Raw genomic sequence first — 17,715 nt, forward strand, 5'->3', positions numbered from 1 at the left:
AAATCTGTTTCCTTCTCCACTTATCAAGTTGTCCCCTCCTCTGTATCTAGTTCACTCACAGAAGTCTATGGAAAGGGGAGGAGGAAGCTGTTACTTAATTTAGTGCCTCATTCTGTGTAGGGGAAAAGGAGGTTTCTCTCACTCACGCAGTTATTAGTGTGTCTTTTCTAGCAGCCACTTCTCTCCCTTACCTCTCCATATACTTCTATGTAAAAAGTATTTCAAATGGAGGACATATATTTTCTTAATAAGATATATTACAATGTTTCTTATAGTCACCTGCACTATTCATTTATGAAAAGTTGTGTTGTCACTTTAGGTACGCTATCATGCACATCACGACATCTAGTTTTTATGGGCGCACTATGCTGGGGTATTTCCTTGCGGATTTGGGATTGTCCGAGACCATCACCCTGGTATATAAATTGGTGCCTCTTGCAACTTAAGCGGAAATAGAAGGCGAAGTTCCACTTCACATTCCTCTCCACCGACTTTCACGTGATGAATGTGACTAATTGGGAGAGTGGCTAACGTTGCGGGTCCTGCGGCTGGATTGGCACAGGATGTTTATTTTTTCAGCACCCTGCTTTGATCTCAGGATGGAATTTGGCACCAAATTGTATTATGTTAACATACCCAAAGAGCATTAGGCCCCATCACACGGGGAGCGGATTGGCGGATTTTGGTCCTGACAGTGACGGATTATGATGTGGATTCAGCGCCACAATCCGCCCCCTCTTGCCCCATGTGAACGAGGCCTTAAAGCTCAGGAGCTACACCACTGACTGACGGTTGGCACTATATGGCGGTATCATTTGGGCACTATTATTTAGCTATCCTGATTTCTTTCCTTCCAGATAAGGATGAGATGGGTTATTGGTATCTTCACCTAGATTTTGGGTACGGAGAAGATCAGTGTCTGGCTTCACTTCTGTTTAGCGCTTAGTTATATATTGATAACGTCGGAGTGGTTTGTTTCATCTCTCCGGATGCCGTCTGCTGGGATATAAAATATGGATGGCTTAGTAAATCGCAGTGTTTATGGCTTTATTCGGGCTCCTGTAGCTCCATCTTGTGTGTGCATGTGACACGGCATGATAAATGATTGTTTCGCAAGGAGCGAGCAGAACGCACGCCGTAATCCATTAGTAACGCTTGGGAGTTGGCTTTGCTATAACCGCCTGGACTGTCCTATTTAAGAAGCCTGCTCCTTCCATTTATTATAACATAAGGCATGCTATAGGTACAAGGAGTCTGAGAGCTGACCTTCTGTTACTGCCGTCTCCTCTAGGGGGCGCTACAATGAATTAACCTCAGTAGACAGTGACAACAATTAGCACTCGCCGACCCTTAAAGTGAATTGTAACACCGCACGGCTTTTCCCACGATTAACGTCAATTATAAGACTGCCCTGCCTTCCCCCAATAATATGTGGTTATTCCATTGATCTCCGCCTGCCCGGACCAGTCCTCCTGGGCATTGGCCAGCACTCTCCCCCTTATTACTATGTAGCGGTGATTCATGTATTGTAAATCAGAGGGAATGATTTATCCGCCCGTCTTACTGGAATCTATTGTCAGACTTCACCTCCTGGAGGTTCCCAGCGGAATTGTCAAAATATCTTATCTGCTTCTTACAGAATGGCGATAATAATAAGTGCCAGGGCACAGCATGGTATTTATAAATGCCAGTGTAAAAGTGGTGGCTGCCCGCTGCTGCGCACGCGGCACGCTATGGACATCCTATCACCAGTTCTACGCCGCCTGTACTGGATGATACCGCCATGTACTGAAGCATATGTCCCCCTTTTATACAGAAATTAACCTACATAACATTTGTCAATAGTTTACATTACAAATCCTGTTCCATCCTTTATTGTACTCCAGAGCTGCATTCACAATTCTGCAAGCTTCAGTGCTGAAATCTTAAAACTTCCCTTGCTATGTTGGTTTTTATCCTAGGTAGTGTAGACACAACAAGGTTCAAAATATTCCTTATTTCCTTGTGCACGGACGTTGGGGGAGGACATTTTCAGCACCTTTTGTAATGTGGACTTGTTTTCCACTAAATACAGGTATGTCCAGTTCTTACAGCTCGCCTTTATGTTCACGTGTTTCCGAGTAATTTGCATTTTTAAAGTTGTACTCCCGAGTGAGACGCCCTGTATTTTGCTGGTTCCACCCAAATTGTCGGGTTTGGACACCCTTTCTCTATCTCTGTGGAGGCCTTAACTTAAAGGGATCCTATCATTCAAAATCATTTTTTTTCTCACTAACACGTAGCCTTAAGAAAGGCTATTCTTCTCCTACCTTTAGATGTCCTCTCCGCGCCGTCGTTCACATGAAATCCTGGTTTTTGTCGGTATGCAAATGAGCTCTCTCGCAGCACTGGGGGCGGGCCCCAGCGCTCAGACAGCACTGGTGACGTCCCCAGTGCTGCAAGAGAACTCTCTCCAGCGCTGCCTCCATCTTCGTCAGCAACGTCACCTTCTTCCGTTGCACGAGGGGTCAAAATTCAACGCATGCGCAAGTCAGCTCTGCTAGTGGGCCTTGGGCAGAGTCGACTTCACATGTGGGTGGCCATAGAACTACAGGAGCATACTGCACATGCTCGCGTAAGCGGCCACTAAAAAATGGCTGACCACATGTGAAGTCGTCTCTGCCCGAGGCCCGCTGGCAGAGCTGACTTTTGCATACGTTGAATTTTGACACACACCGCCCCCCGCGCGCCGGAAGAAGACACGTGAAGAGGCTGTTGCTGTAGAAGATGGAGACGGCGCTTAGAGCGTACTCTTGCAGCATTGGGGACCCCCAGTGCTGTTTGAGCACTGAGGCCCGCCCCCAGTGCTGTGAGAGAACTCATTTGCATACTGACAAAAGCCGGGATTTCAAGCGAACGGCGCTGCGAACAAGACATCGAAAGGTAGGAGAAAAATAGCCTTTCTTAAGGCTATTCCTACATGTTAGTGAGAAAAAAAATTAGTTTGAATGATAGGATCCCTTTTAACAGGTTATCGGATTTCTAGTACTGATGGCCTATCCTTAGAATAGACCCGCAATATTAGATCTGTGGGGGTACACAAGATCAGGGATAAGCCTCCGTTTGCTGGGAGCACAATTACCGGGTTCCCCCAGTGATCAGGAGGACGGAGGACCAATAGTCCCCCTAAGGCCTCCTTGTGAATGAAGGCCAGTGCACTTGTGTGACCAGCACTCCATTCACTTCTATGAGGCTGTCAGGACTGTAATGGGCCCACAGTCCCATAGAAGTGGATGGAGTGCTGGTCACACAGGCGCATTGGCTCTCCATTAGGCCTTAGGGGGACTATCAGTCCCCCATCCACCTGATCAGTAGGGAACCCAGTGAACCTCTTCAGTCCCAAACTAGAAACTGGGTAACCCTATTAATAATATGTGACTATATCAGGAATGCAATAAAATGCAAAACATCAAAAATATCCCTTCTATGATCAAATCACATTATTTACAAAAAATTACACCAGTCAAAAAGTTCAATACCATGGTTTCTTGGTGGTTTTGATATTTATGACCTGTCCTTAAAAGATATTGTATGGTGAACCATTAATCCCAGTGACAAATATATGTATTAGTTTGCACAATTACAGTAGAATTTAAGATCTGCCCCTTTTCAGATTAAAATTACATGTGACATTTTATGCCCAAAATGCACCAAAAACTAGTAACAGTAAATGTGGGCCATAGGTCTTTCAATGTTTACAGATACAGTCCTATGAAAAAGTTTGGGCACCCCTATTAATCTTAATCATTTTTAGTTCTAAATATTTTGGTGTTTATAACAGCCATTTCAGTTTGATATATCTAATAACTGATGGACACAGTAATATTTCAGGATTGAAATGAGGTTTATTGTACTAACAGAAAATGTGCAATATGCATTAAACCAAAATTTGACCGGTGCAAAAGTATGGGCACCTCAACAGAAAAGTGACATTAATATTTAGTAGATCCTCCTTTTGCAAAGATAACAGCCTCTAGTCGCTTCCTGTAGCTTTTAATCAGTTCCTGGATCCTGGATAAAGGTATTTTGGACAAACAATTCAAGTTCAGTTAAGTTAGATGGTCGCCGAGCATGGACAGCCCGCTTCAAATCATCCCACAGATGTTCAATGATATTCAGGTCTGGGGACTGGGATGGCCATTCCAGAACATTGTAATTGTTCCTCTGCATGAATGCCTGAGGATTTGGAGCGGTGTTTTGGATCATTGTCTTGCTGAAATATCCATCCCCGGCGTAACTTCAACTTCGTCACTGATTCTTGAACATTATTCTCAAGAATCTGCTGATACTGAGTGGAATCCATGCGACTCTCAACTTTAACAAGATTCCCGATGCCGGCATTGGCCACACAGCCCCAAAGCATGATGGAACCTCCACCAAATTTTACAGTGGGTAGCATGTGTTTTTCTTGGAATGCTGTTTCTTTTTGGACGCCATGCATAACGCCTTTTTTTATAACCAAACAACTCAATTTTTGTTTCCAAAATGAAGCTGGCTTGTCCAAATGTGCTTTTTCATACCTCAGGCAACTCTATTTGTGGCGTACGTGCAGAAACGGCTTCTTTCTCATCACTCTCCCATACAGCTTCTATTTGTGCAAAGTGCGCTGTATAGTTGACCGATGCACAGTGACACCATCTGCAGCAAGATGATGCTGCAGCTCTTTGGAGGTGGTCTGTGGATTGTCCTTGACTGTTCTCACCATTCTTCTTCTCTGCCTTTCTGATATTTTTCTTGGCCTGCCACTTCTGGGTTTAACAAGAACTGTCCCTGTGGTCTTCCATTTCCTTACTATGTTCCTCACAGTGGAAACTGACAGGTTAAATCTCTGAGACAACTTTTTGTATCCTTCCCCTGAACAACTATGTTGAACAATCTTTGTTTTCAGATTATTTGAGAGTTGTTTTGAGTAGCCCATGATGCCACTCTTCAGAGGAGATTCAAATAGGAGAACAACTTGCAATTGGCCACCTTAAATACCTTTTCTTATGATTGGATACATCTGGCTATGAAGTTCAAAGCTCACTGAGGTTACAAAACCAATTTTGTGCTTCAGTAAGTCAGTAAAAAGTAGTTAGGGGAATTCAAATCAATAAAATGATAAGGGTGCCCATACTTTTGCACCGGTCAAATTTTGGTTTAATGCATATTGCACATTTTCTGTTAGTACAATAAACCTCATTTCAATCCTGAAATATTACTGTGTCCATCAGTTATTAGATATATCAAACTGAAATGGCTGTTGCAAACACCAAAATATTTAGAACTAAAAATGATTAAGATTAATAGGGGTGCCCAAACTTTTTGATAGGACTGTATACTGTACATGCCATTCACTAAGATTGGAGCAGGAATAACGGAGTAGATGTCAAATATAGTTATAGTTCGTATGTTGTGCACAAGCCACAAACATGGCTGATAACAGAGAGAAACAGTGCTATTGATAATTTCTTTATGCAGTGTGTACCTTTAAGCCATTGCAGACAAGGACTCATACTATCACAGTAGGCCAAATTGCGCCCTATGTCACTATATAACAATGCACAAAGTGTCACCTGCCTCTAGTGGTATATGTGATGTAAAAACAACATATATATAGCAATACAGTTTCTGCTCCAACCAGATGTTCTCACTGTGGACTATATCCATGCCTCCTCCAGAGATCTACTACAACTTACCCTGCTTCTCTGCATGAGTAACATGATATACTACACAGCATGAGTAACATGATATACTACACAGCATGAGTAACATGATATACTAGACAGCATGTTCTTTTTGGTGACATCTTCTATGACATCACCAATGACATTGTATATGTCCACAATGTGCAGAGTCCAGTGTCCTAACAGACATGGACACTAATTATAATTGTGGCTGTGGTGGGGGGAGGCTCCTGCTGCAGTTTTCTTACAGCCAGCCATAGAATTGCAGACATGGCTGATCTTCAGGCACACATTCGCCTATTTGTGAGATAAAATGGAATCAAACAAGATTAAGGAGGAAGCGCTGGGATATGTTTTTCTTTTTTTTTTTTTACATTTTTATGTTTATGTTTAAAGGGGTTTATTGTCATAGGTACAAAATATTCCATAAATGTTAAAGGACCCAACCCTAGACCTCCAGTAACCACATTTTGAGAAAGCTGTGGGTTCAGTTATGTTAATGTGACCATCATGGACATGGATTACCGCACAATAGTCAGGGGACCCCCCCCCCCATCTGGATGAGGGTCCAAGAGGTAGGGCCTTCATATATCAGACATCTCCTGTATATCCCCTCAAAAGGACCTACTCATCCACTATAAAATAAGCATACAGGTCCTTTAGAGATGTATACTGTAGTGAATATCAAAGCCCCAAAAATATTTTGTGATGCCAATGTAAATTATACATGAGGAACTCACACGCAGAGGGGAGTCCACTAGTGTCAGACACTAACACGCTTGTGTCTAATGGTCTTATGTTGGTAGTTTTGTCATAAAGTCCTTATGCTATATGAATGACAGGCGTGAGCAACGGGATAAACATGAAAGAACATCTGACTGATCCGATCCCCGGAGGGAATCATATGTATTTTCTATTGCAAAGTGTACAAGGGCGAGAGACGGAAATACTACAAGGTCTATTAGATAAGGGTATCGTAATGAATAGAGTAGTTGCATTCTATCCCTGACATGAGGACATCGGGTAGATACAAAAATATTCGCTTCTTTCCAGTCCAGAACCAGCCCTAATTTACCATAAATTGCTCTCGAAAAGGGACATCTCCTCCGAGCCAGTGCAATATCTCTACTTTCCATCCACCATAGACGTCAATGACCATATACATTGACGTCAAACTGCAGATGATACATATACACTATGAGGTTAAGAATGCTTTTATGTAATGGCTTAGCTCCATCTAGTGTGATTACACGATCATGCTATATCATTGCACCTCCGTACCGCTGCTCTCCGAATCAATCCTCGAGACAATTGCAGTCTCTCTCAAGTGTCCTTATTGTGTAGACTAGTCTACATTTCTGGAAGTTCTGCAGAATTTGCATCATCCGGAGGGATCTTGCTAAGAATTTTAATGGCATTCACATTGGGCCTCTGGAAAACCATCCCCGACAAGGCCGATTCAGATTCAAAGTGTCCACCTTAAGCCAAATAAGCGGATCTATCACTTTTACAATAGGGTTCATGCTGCAGAGTATTACATAAATCGGGCCCGGTATATAGTATGGGGTAAGATTATATAATGCTTTACCTCCCCCTGCACCAGGATTCTTTGACGTAGGAATGGGAGCAGAGGATCCCATAAGGATGGGAATTATAGGTCTACGCCTTATGTGGATTCCATACCCGACCCAATACAGGTGTACCTGCTACAAACCATCTGCAGTATAACAGTATAAATAATAAATCTGTTGCAGCACAATTCGGTAACACTGGACGATCAATGGGTTTACAGCACTTTACATTGACATTTTACATAGCTACAAGAACAAGTCAATCCTCCAATGAGTATTTTTCGACAGAACAAGTGTCCTGTTAGTCTTAAAGGGGCCGTCTGGTTTGGAGAACCGTCCTGTGAACAACAAGTGCAAGTACAGCCTATAGCGTTGATCCAGAAAAAGCCAAATCGAAATATTATTAGAGTGAAAATTCCTTCTCAACTCCAGATAAAGCCATCGAACAACAGCCATCTCAGACTGCAAGTTAATCTTAAGGGTCCTTGCTGCAGGAAGCCCCCCATTATCAGACAGGAACAGGTCAATCGAGCAAGTGTCTTGTTAATCTTAAAGGAGCCATCTGGTTTGGAGAAGCCAACGTGAACAAGTACAACCTATTGGGCTATTGTGTTGATCCAGAAAAAGCCAAGTTGAAGTTGTTGTCAGTTGCCTCATATTAGGGGTAAAAAGTCCTCCAACTCCAGATATATCAGAGCAAACCCCTCGATCAACAATTATCCAGACTACAACTTACTTATGGGGGTCCTAGCTGCAGAGAGCCCCCATAATCAGCCGCCAAACAGTATAGATGGCTAAACTACACTGTTGTCTACAGACATCTGAGGTCCTCCAGGGCCTCGCTGTACACCTCAAGCCCTAGGAGGCCGTGACAGATGTTGTCTACCACAGACGACGCCATGACGTATAATCATGAATACACAAGCACATATGTAACACCAATTATTTCCTCAAAGGCTTCCAAGTGATAAACAGGCAAGGGAGGCAGCAAGTAAGTCATCGGAGTTATTTTAGGTGAATTAATTGCAGACATTCAGGTCAGCGGGGAAGGGCGGCAGGAAATTAGGAGGAGCACAACTCTCCAGTGATACTATATCTCATATCATTGATAAGACAACAGAGAGCAAACCAGAGACTGGGCAGCTCTGACACCATGACACCTCCTGTATCATTGACATTTGGTCAAAAATCTGCTTTAAGAACCTCAAATGTATCAGCATAGTAACTCTAGCAGTAATACGGTATACAATAATAGAATTAGCACACATTTGCAATATATTTAGGCACCTTCACTGTGTTAGGAGGTGTTGATAACTTTGTACTATGGCACCTCCAACACTACTGCACAGAGCGGAGACATTACAAGTTATCAGGATGGGACAGGTATGATTTATGATGGACAAAACCAAGCCCAGGAAGCCCATTACTCTCAGCGGAGTGGATGTAGTCATCTCCTACTCAGTCCCCCTACTATAGTTTCTTACCTTTTTCTTACGGTCACGGGATCGACTTCTTCTCTTACGATCGGATTCCTCCTTCTCTTTTTGCTCCGCCAGAGCTTGCGCCTCCACATCCTTGATCTTCTTGAGTTGCTTGGCGGCTTGTGCCATCCTGGGTGAAAACTCAGGTTACTACAGCCAGTAATGGGGTCCTCAAACACCCCCCTCCCCAAGTAGGGGTGGATTATTGCAGTTGACACCCGGTAGATATTCCCTCAGGTGAAGACCAATATGGCAGGCTTGGACGGGGGCTTGAGTGCCAGCTTCTTCGACTAGAGCCACACTCCGTTCAAGAGAGTGTTGTGTTACGACCGGTCCATATCTGTGAATATAAAACACGCCATGTTACGTGAACATCTAAAATGCGTCTGGAAAAAACAAACACCGTCTAAGCTTTGTGAAGGGAAAGCTAAAGTTAGCCGTCCATCACCTGCCCTGAACGTTGGCCTTTTGTATACACATCACACACACTGCGTCCTGCAGACGTCTCTCCCCCGTTGGGACACAAACATCTTTCTCCCCATCACACGTTCGCTGCAGTGCTAAGCCTGTCTCCTTCCATTATCATCCCGTTTTTTTAATGTTTTCCCTCCTCAGACACCCACTACATTGTACCCCTGCCATCTCGGTGTATTTGCCCTGTCGTTCTCCACCTGCTCATGCCACATGCATCCCTCTACCCTAATGCCGCTTTCCTCCAGCCTCCTCTCCTGCACACATATCAGCTCTGCCACCGTCCATCTCCAATCCTCCTCCACCAAGGCTCCGGATTCCTCTTGGAAATCACTTGTCGACATATTCTACCTCGGCTATCTGTCTATATCAGCCATCCTCCTGGCCACCTTTCAGTTCGCCAGCCCCCATCGCCAATGCCTGCAGGGAAGATTTTCCGGCACATACCTCTCTCCCCTGCTGCATGCAGTTCCTTGCACATACCTCTGTCCTCTTTCATCTCCCTCCCTCCCTCCTTCTATCCCACAAGGTGCAATACCCAAGCACATACCTCTTCTGCTTCCTCCCCTCTATCTGTCTTTGCTGTGGTAACACAGCATCCTGCAGCCTGCGTGCTGTCCCCTCACACTGCAGTGTTGCTGATGCAGGCGAAACACATTGCTTCCTCCTGCATGCTGGTCACCTTCCTGCACTCTCTCCCCCCGTCTCTTCCCCTCTGAGCACAAGGATGGTGGCTGCACAGCCTGCATCTATCCTTTCCTCCGAGTGTCTGCATGTTTTTGTTTGTGTTGGCTTGTGTGTGTGCATTTAGTCGGTGTCTGCTGCAGAGCGTCTGTGTGTGGGGGGGTTATTATTAGCAGGATTTCTCGGTACGTACTGTATATACATTTCTAGAGGATTTCCTATCGTGCATAGATTCCGCTCTTCGGCATGATTGAAAAATAAAATACGTCCGAATCCGGCAGGGAAGAAGGGAAAAAAAAAAACCTGGAAAGCTTAGTCCGGATTATTTTAGATTATGTTGGTGGATTTTGATGGGATCCAGCTAATGATCTAAGTGGCGGAGGTGTCTGGCGTCCGCGCTGTATTCAAAGTACATATACAAGCCTAATGTACGTCTTAAGAAGTCGTAACTCTTGACAGACCATATAGGGCTCACAATGTACATTTTTTCCCTATCAATATGTCTTTGGCGTATGGGAGGAAATCCACGCAAACACGGGGAGAACATACAAACGCCTTGAAGATGTTGCTCCTGGCGGGATCTGAACCCAGGACTCCAGCACTGCAAGGCTACAGTGCTAACCACTGAGCCACCATGTTGCCCCTCAGGCCGTTATTCTATACAGTGATCCGCCATCGGTAACCAAAATTTAGTGGGCTCTGACACCGACACATTGTTCACTTGCCACTCCATTTAAAGATCTCAGGATTGACATAAACTCTGATGCCACCGAAATAATAGGTAATATATGAAAGGAGGAAGATAGAATACTGTGCAATAGATTTAGGCAGGCTGCAAAGTAAGAATGGTTTCAGAATGCAAGGGTTAATAGTTTATTTTCGTCAATTAACAAAATGAATTGAATGAAGAAAAAGAGAAATGTAGATCCCATCAATATTCGGGGTGACCTTTACCCTTTGGGGGGAGGAATCCTGGAAGTGATGAGACGGCCCCCAAAGAGCCCTGATCTCAACATCATCCAGTCTGTCTGGGAAGACATAAAGAGACAGAAGGATTGGAGTAAGCCTACATACGCAGAAGATCTGTGCTTAGTCTTCCAACATGGCGGTAACAACCTCCCTGCCGAATTCTGACAAAAACAAGGACAAGTACTGAGAAGAACTGATGGAAGGCAAAGCGCAAAACTATACAAATAAATTATTAACCCTTCTATTTCTGTAGGCATTCTTACTTTTTTCTGCCCATAACTTTTGCACAGTACTATATGTTCTTCCTTACATACATTATGTACAGAATACGCGGCCTGTATTATAGAAGCTCATACCACGGGCGACATACTGGGGCTTATCTCTTTACTGCTGTCTGCCTACCCTGACAGATTTATTCTCTGTATCCCGCCATGATGGATGCTCTTATCTGATGCCCCTCTCCAATCCTCACTCTCTCACTGTCCCGCACCCTCATGTGACATATATATATACACTCACCGGCCACTTTATTAGGTACACCTGTCCAACTGCTCGTTAACACTTAATTTCTAATCAGCCAATCACATGGCGGCAACTCAGTGCATTTAGGCATGTAGACATGGTCAAGACAATCTCCTGCAGTTCAAACCGAGCATCAGTATGGGGAAGAAAGGTGATTTGAGTGCCTTTGAACGTGGCATGGTTGTTGGTGCCAGAAGGGCTGGTCTGAGTATTTCAGAAACTGCTGATCTACTGGGATTTTCACGCACAACCATCTCTAGGGTTTACAGAGAATGGTCCGAAAAAGAAAAAACATCCAGTGAGCGGCAGTTCTGTGGGCGGAAATGCGTTGTTGATGCCAGAGGTCAGAGGAGAATGGCCAGACTGGTTCGAGCTGATAGAAAGGCAACAGTGACTCAAATAGCCACCCGTTACAACCAAGGTAGCCAGAAGAGCATCTCTGAACGCCGCACAGTACGTCGAACTTTGAGGCAGATGGGCTACAGCAGCAGAAGACCACACCGGGTGCCACTCCTTTCAGCTAAGAACAGGAAACTGAGGCTACAATTTGCACAAGCTCATCGAAATTGGACAATTGAAGATTGGAAAAACGTTGCCTGGTCTGATGAGTCTCGATTTCTGCTGCGACATTCGGATGGTAGGGTCAGAATTTGGCGTCAACAACATGAAAGCATGGATCCATCCTGCCTTGTATCAACGGTTCAGGCTGGTGGTGGTGGTGTCATGGTGTGGGGAATATTTTCTTGGCACTCTTTGGGCCCCTTGGTACCAATTGAGCATCGTTGCAACGCCAAAGCCTACCTGAGTATTGTTGCTGACCATGTCCATCTCTTTATGACCACAATGTACCCAACATCTGATGGCTACTTTCAGCAGGATAATGCAATGCCATGTCATAAAGCTGGAATCATCTCAGACTGGTTTCTTGAACATGACAATGAGTTCACTGTACTCCAATGGCCTCCACAGTCACCAGATCTCAATCCAATAGAGCATATTTGGGATGTGGTGGAACGGGAGATTCGCATCATGGATGTGCAGCCGACAAATCTGCGGCAACTGTGTGATGCCATCATGTCAATATGGACCAAAATCTCTGAGGAATGCTTCCAGCACCTTGTTGTATCTATGCCACGAAGAATTGAGGCAGTTTTGAAGGCAAAAGGGGGTCCAACCCGTTACTAGCATGGTGTACCTAATAAAGTGGCCAGTGAGTGTACATATATATATATATATATATATATATATATATATATATATATATATATATATATGTATGTGCTGGAGTTGTATGATATTCTGCAGGAAAGCCACAGTACACAGGCGAGAGTTGAACAAAGAAGGTACAGAGAGGATTGAGAGATAACGGAAACAAGGAATAATGCCAGTGATGATGCAGAGATAAAGGGAGCAGGGTTTATCAAGACTGAGAGACAGAGAGAGGCTGCACAAGAAGTCAGTCAATTCACAATCAATGGGCCGACTTCCTGGAAAATGGAGAGAGAGAGAGAGAGAGAGGAACAGTGAAAAGAGAGGACAGAGGAGAGAAGACAGAGATAAGAGAGAGGAGAGGGAGAAGAGAAGACAGAGATAAGAGAGAGGGAAAGGGAGAGGATAGATTAGAGAGCACAGAGAGAGGAAAGAAAGAGGAGGAACGAGAAAGGAGAAGACAGAGATAAGAGGGCACTGAGAGAGGAAAGGGAGAGGAGAAGACAGAGATAAGAGAGCACAGAGAGAGGAGAGGAGAAGACAGAGATAAGAGAGAGGAGAAGGGGGAAAGAGAGAGGAGAAGACAGAGATAAGAGGGCACTGAGAGAGGAGAGGAGAAGACAGAGATAAGAGAGAGGGAAAGGGATAGGACAGATTAGAGAGCACAGAGAGAGGAAAGGAAGAGGAAGAACAAGAGAGGAGAAGAGGGTGAAAGGGAGAGGAGAAGACAGAGATAAGAGAGAGGAGAAGACGGATATAAGAGAGGGGGAAAGGGAGAGGACAGATTAGAGAGCACAGAGAGAGGAAAGGAAGAGGAGGAACGAGAGAAGAGGGTGAAAGGGAGAGAATACGGATATAAGAGAGAGGAGAGGGCAGAAAGGAGAGAGAAAAAAGACATTGAAAAAGAGATGAGGTCAGAGAGGAGAAAGGAAAGGAAGACAAGAGAGTAAAGGGGAAAGGGAGAGGAGGGAAGGAAAAGGAGAGAGAGGAGAGGTCAGACAGGGGAAAGTGAGAGAGTGGAAAGGATAACGAAAGGGGAAAATGAAGGGAAGTGATGAAGTCGGATAGAAGAGAGAACAGAGATGGGAAAACGAGAGTGGAGAAGATAGAAAGGGGAAAAGAAATGAGAAGGGGAAAAGAGATAGAAGAGAACAGAGAAGAAAAGATAGAGAATGAAGAGAAATGAAAGGAGAGTGGAGAAGATATAGGGAGAACAAGAGAGTAGAGAGGTCAGAAAGAAAGGACAGAAGAGAGAGATGAAAAGATAAAGAATACAGAGGAGGAGAGAAAGAAGAAAAAGTGGAGAGAGAGAAGAGAGGGATGAAAAATGGGAGGGATAAAACAGAAATGAGAATGTAAAGAATAGAGAGGGAGAGGAAATAGGATTAGAGAAGAGTATGGAGGGAGAGAACAGGTAGAGAGAGGAGAGAGGATAGACAGGGAGGAAACTATAGAGAGGGAATAGTCAGATTAGCAAAGAGGAGAATACACCGAGAATAGTAGTAGAGAGGAGGAGAGATCAGAAATACTACAGAGTGGAGGGAGGAGAGAATAGAAAGGGGGAGAGAACAGGGACAGTGGATGTGAGAGATGATGGAGGGAATAGTACAGAGCAGAGAGGGGGGAATGGAGAGGAGGCAATAGTATAGAGAGTAGTAAGGGGGAGGGGGGGAATATGACAGAAATTACAGAAGGAGGATATCATAGAGAGGAGAGGGAGCAGGGAGGGATGATATAGGGAATAGTACAGAGCAGAGAGGGGGGAAAGGAGAGGGAGCATGGATCTTATGCCATGAATCTGTATGACAATCCGACACATAAAGATAGATAGAAAGAAATGGAAGAAGAGCACAGACATGAAGGAACACAGATTAAGATGACGTAGATATAGGAGCGCCATACAAGCAAACTTTTTAGCCAGTAAATCGGTTTTAGCTTCAGAGACCTTTATGGCTGGAAATAATAGTCAGAAAAGTCAGCAGGAGGTTTATGGAATATACAAGAAAAATAGTGCCTAGTAGATATCAGGGTTGCAGCTAGGGGGCATCAACTGATTGGACCCCCACAGATCACATACTGATGGCCTATCCTGCGGTGACCTCACCAGTATCACCAGTATGAATCTATTTGTTACTGGAAAACCCCTTTAAGCAATTCTCAAAAGATAATGGAATTGCTATTTAAGCAAAAAGACAGCAATACGAGCTATAATCTAACACCACGCTGGTTCGCCGAGTCTGATGTTGCCCTGAACTATTGACCAGAGTCTGCCACAGGCCTTGATGGACTCCATAGCCCGGGGCCCAAATTACAACCCAGGAACAAAGTGCCAAAAGACAGGTGCACTTGCAGGCTCAGGACCAGAGCAGAATCCCCACTGCAGGCAAGAGAGGTGCTGGGAGTAAATTCTGAGAGCAAAGAGCCTAGAAAACTAACGCAATGACCCCGGCACCTGGGAAAATAAAATATTCCGCCTCAGTCTTAGATTGGATTCTGAACGCCTCTGACTTGCTGAACAAACCCAGCCAAAGTTTGACTGCTAGACATAGCAACCTTAAAGCAGCAGCCGCGTGCCAAATGCAGATACCATACAGATATGAATATGTATTTGTGTATACACTGTACTATACATTCATCTTAATACAGAAGGAGGGCATATTTGCATTATGTATATTATTTGTATAGGATACAAATCCCATAACTCCATATACAGTATATGTACTGTATATATGGTGCTAACAGTCCTTTTGGTGTTTATCCATCAGACCTTCCAGCTGAACCCGATGAGACCACTGACATGATGGAAACGTATTGGACTGAGGTTTAGTATGAGGCTATACTGTATAGGAAAACATATTGCGCTATAGTAATAACTATTTATATAGTGATCACATATTCCGCAGCATGTTACAGATCATAGGGCGCACGTACAGGCCAAATGACATTACACTGCAATGTCTCATTTCACACAATAGCAGTGAGGACCCTGCTCACAAGAGCTTACAGTCTATCCTAGTGACCGGGTCTTCTGGAAACTACCACAGTCACCATAGGCATTAATAAAAAACAAAACACCAAGCACCTGGAGAGGAGAAAAACCGTAAGTGAGTGTCTGTACATTATGGCGGCATTATTGGCACAGTACATAGTCATTTTGTAGCACTCGTCATTGTTTTTCCCAGCAACTCTCAACCGACCCAGATGCAGTGGGACAGTCCTGGATTCTGTGTGCCGTCCCAGTGTCTCGGGTGACGGGAGATGTGTCCTCGCTTCAAGATGCAGGTGAGCTGTCTACTCCCTGCTTCACCATTCTACCCCTGTCTCTAGTGGCGTAACTAGGAATGGCGGGGCCCTGTGGCGAACTTTTGACATGGGGCCCCCCCCAACCGACGCCGAAGATCTCGACCGACCCCCTCTTCCACACTCTATTATGTCCCTTAGTAAGCCCTGCACACAGTATTATGTCACTTAGTGGCCCCTGCACACAGTATTATGCCCCATAGTGTCCCCGGCACACAGTATTATGTCTATTAGTGGTCCCTGCACACAGTATTATGCCCCATACTGGCCCCTGCACACAGTATTATGTCCCTTAGTAAGCCCTGCACACAGTATTATGCCCCATAGTGTCCCCTGCACACAGTATTATGTCTATTAGTGGTCCCTGCACACAGTATTATGTCTATTAGTGGCCCCTGCACACAGTATTATGTCTATTAGTGGCCCCTGCACACAGTATTATGTCCATTAGTGGCCCCTGCACACAGTATTATGTCCATTAGTGGCCCCTGCACACAGTATTATGCCCCATAGTGTCCCCTGCACACAGTATTATGTCTATTAGTGGCCCCTGCACACAGTATTATGTCCATTAGTGGCCCCTGCACACAGTATTATGTCCATTAGTGGCCCCTGCACACAGTATTATGTCCATTAGTGGCCCCTGCACACAGTATTATGTCTATTAGTGGCCCCTGCACACAGTATTATGTCCATTAGTGGCCCCTGCACACAGTATTATGTCCTTTAGTGGCCCCTGCACACAGTATTATGTCTATTAGTGGCCCCTGCACACAGTATTATGTCCATTAGTGTCCCCTGCACACAGTATTATGTCCTTTAGTGGCCCCTGCACACAGTATTATGTCTATTAGTGGCCCCTGCACACAGTATTATGTCACTTAGTGGCCCCTGCACCGCAGCGGTAGCGGCTGTCATCGGGCCCCCTAATGGCCCGGGCCCTGTGGCAGCCACCTACGCTGCCTCTATGGTAGTTACGCCCCTGCCTGTTTCTACTCCAGGCAGTTTGTAGCGATGCAACACATTGCACCTATTGGCAGCAGAAACAGCAGTCTGAGTTGACTTTAGGGAGAAAAAGGTTGAGGGATCATTATACTGTGGGGTCCATTTTAAGGGTGGAATTAGACTGCAGGGGCTTTGGACATGGTTGAGAATGGACATAGCCAAAGTGGACAGGGCTGAAGTTGTGGCTTATAATACTGAAATTTGCCCCTGTTCCTCTTTCAGTCCTTTGAAAGTTGGGAGCTATGTGTAAATCCTTGTACGGTGTTTTGTGCCAGTGCTACATATCCACCAGGTCATGTCTGCTTTATACAATAGGGATCATTCTGTGACCAGAGGCAGCCCCGTTCTCCGACAATTAGCTCCTACTACTGCTTTCACCTTCAGTTTCCTTATTGGCAATGCAACGTATTGGCTCTCCTGTGGGGAGATCATTGGCGCCATTCCATTGTCTTGGCAGTCAGAAGCCATGTGGAGGCGCTAGGCCTGCCAGTGCTATATTGTTATTGGCACATTCTGTTGACACATAAGAATTTTACCGTAGACTGCCATATTGTTGTATTATGATCTAAGTTCAAGTGCTAAAAAAAAGTTTAAAAGTATAATTGCCCTCAGACAACCTGGGATCAACTTAGTTTTTTTGATGGTCCCTTAAAACAAATTTTTGCTAATTTTTTGCACAATTGGCATTGTACGCCACCTCATTTTACGACTAGGGATGTGGCGTGATCACATCCATTCCTGCAGGCCAGCTTGTATTTCCTAAATTTCATTCTAGGTGTGCTGATGTCCCGAGGAGGT

The 17,715-nt window shown here is 44.7% G+C and overlaps 1 protein-coding gene across 7 annotated transcripts in view; it reads right to left on the minus strand.

Moving 5' to 3' along the window:
* ANK1 (ankyrin 1) overlaps window positions 1-9,925 on the minus strand; it is a 183,494-nt gene extending 173,569 nt beyond the window's left edge. For all 7 annotated transcript variants that reach the window (XM_075272759.1, XM_075272754.1, XM_075272755.1 and 4 more), the window contains exons 1-2: window positions 9,779-9,925; window positions 8,761-9,097 (exon numbers count right to left, since the gene is read on the minus strand). In XM_075272759.1, the coding sequence (XP_075128860.1) occupies window positions 8,761-8,886 (126 nt within the window). In that variant the 5' untranslated portion in view covers window positions 8,887-9,097; window positions 9,779-9,925. The remainder of the gene's footprint in view (window positions 1-8,760; window positions 9,098-9,778) is intronic.
* Window positions 9,926-17,715: the final 7,790 nt, after the last annotated feature.

The sequence above is a fragment of the Leptodactylus fuscus genome, chromosome 5 (genome assembly GCF_031893055.1).
Source record: "Leptodactylus fuscus isolate aLepFus1 chromosome 5, aLepFus1.hap2, whole genome shotgun sequence".
Lineage (NCBI taxonomy): Eukaryota > Metazoa > Chordata > Amphibia > Anura > Leptodactylidae > Leptodactylus > Leptodactylus fuscus.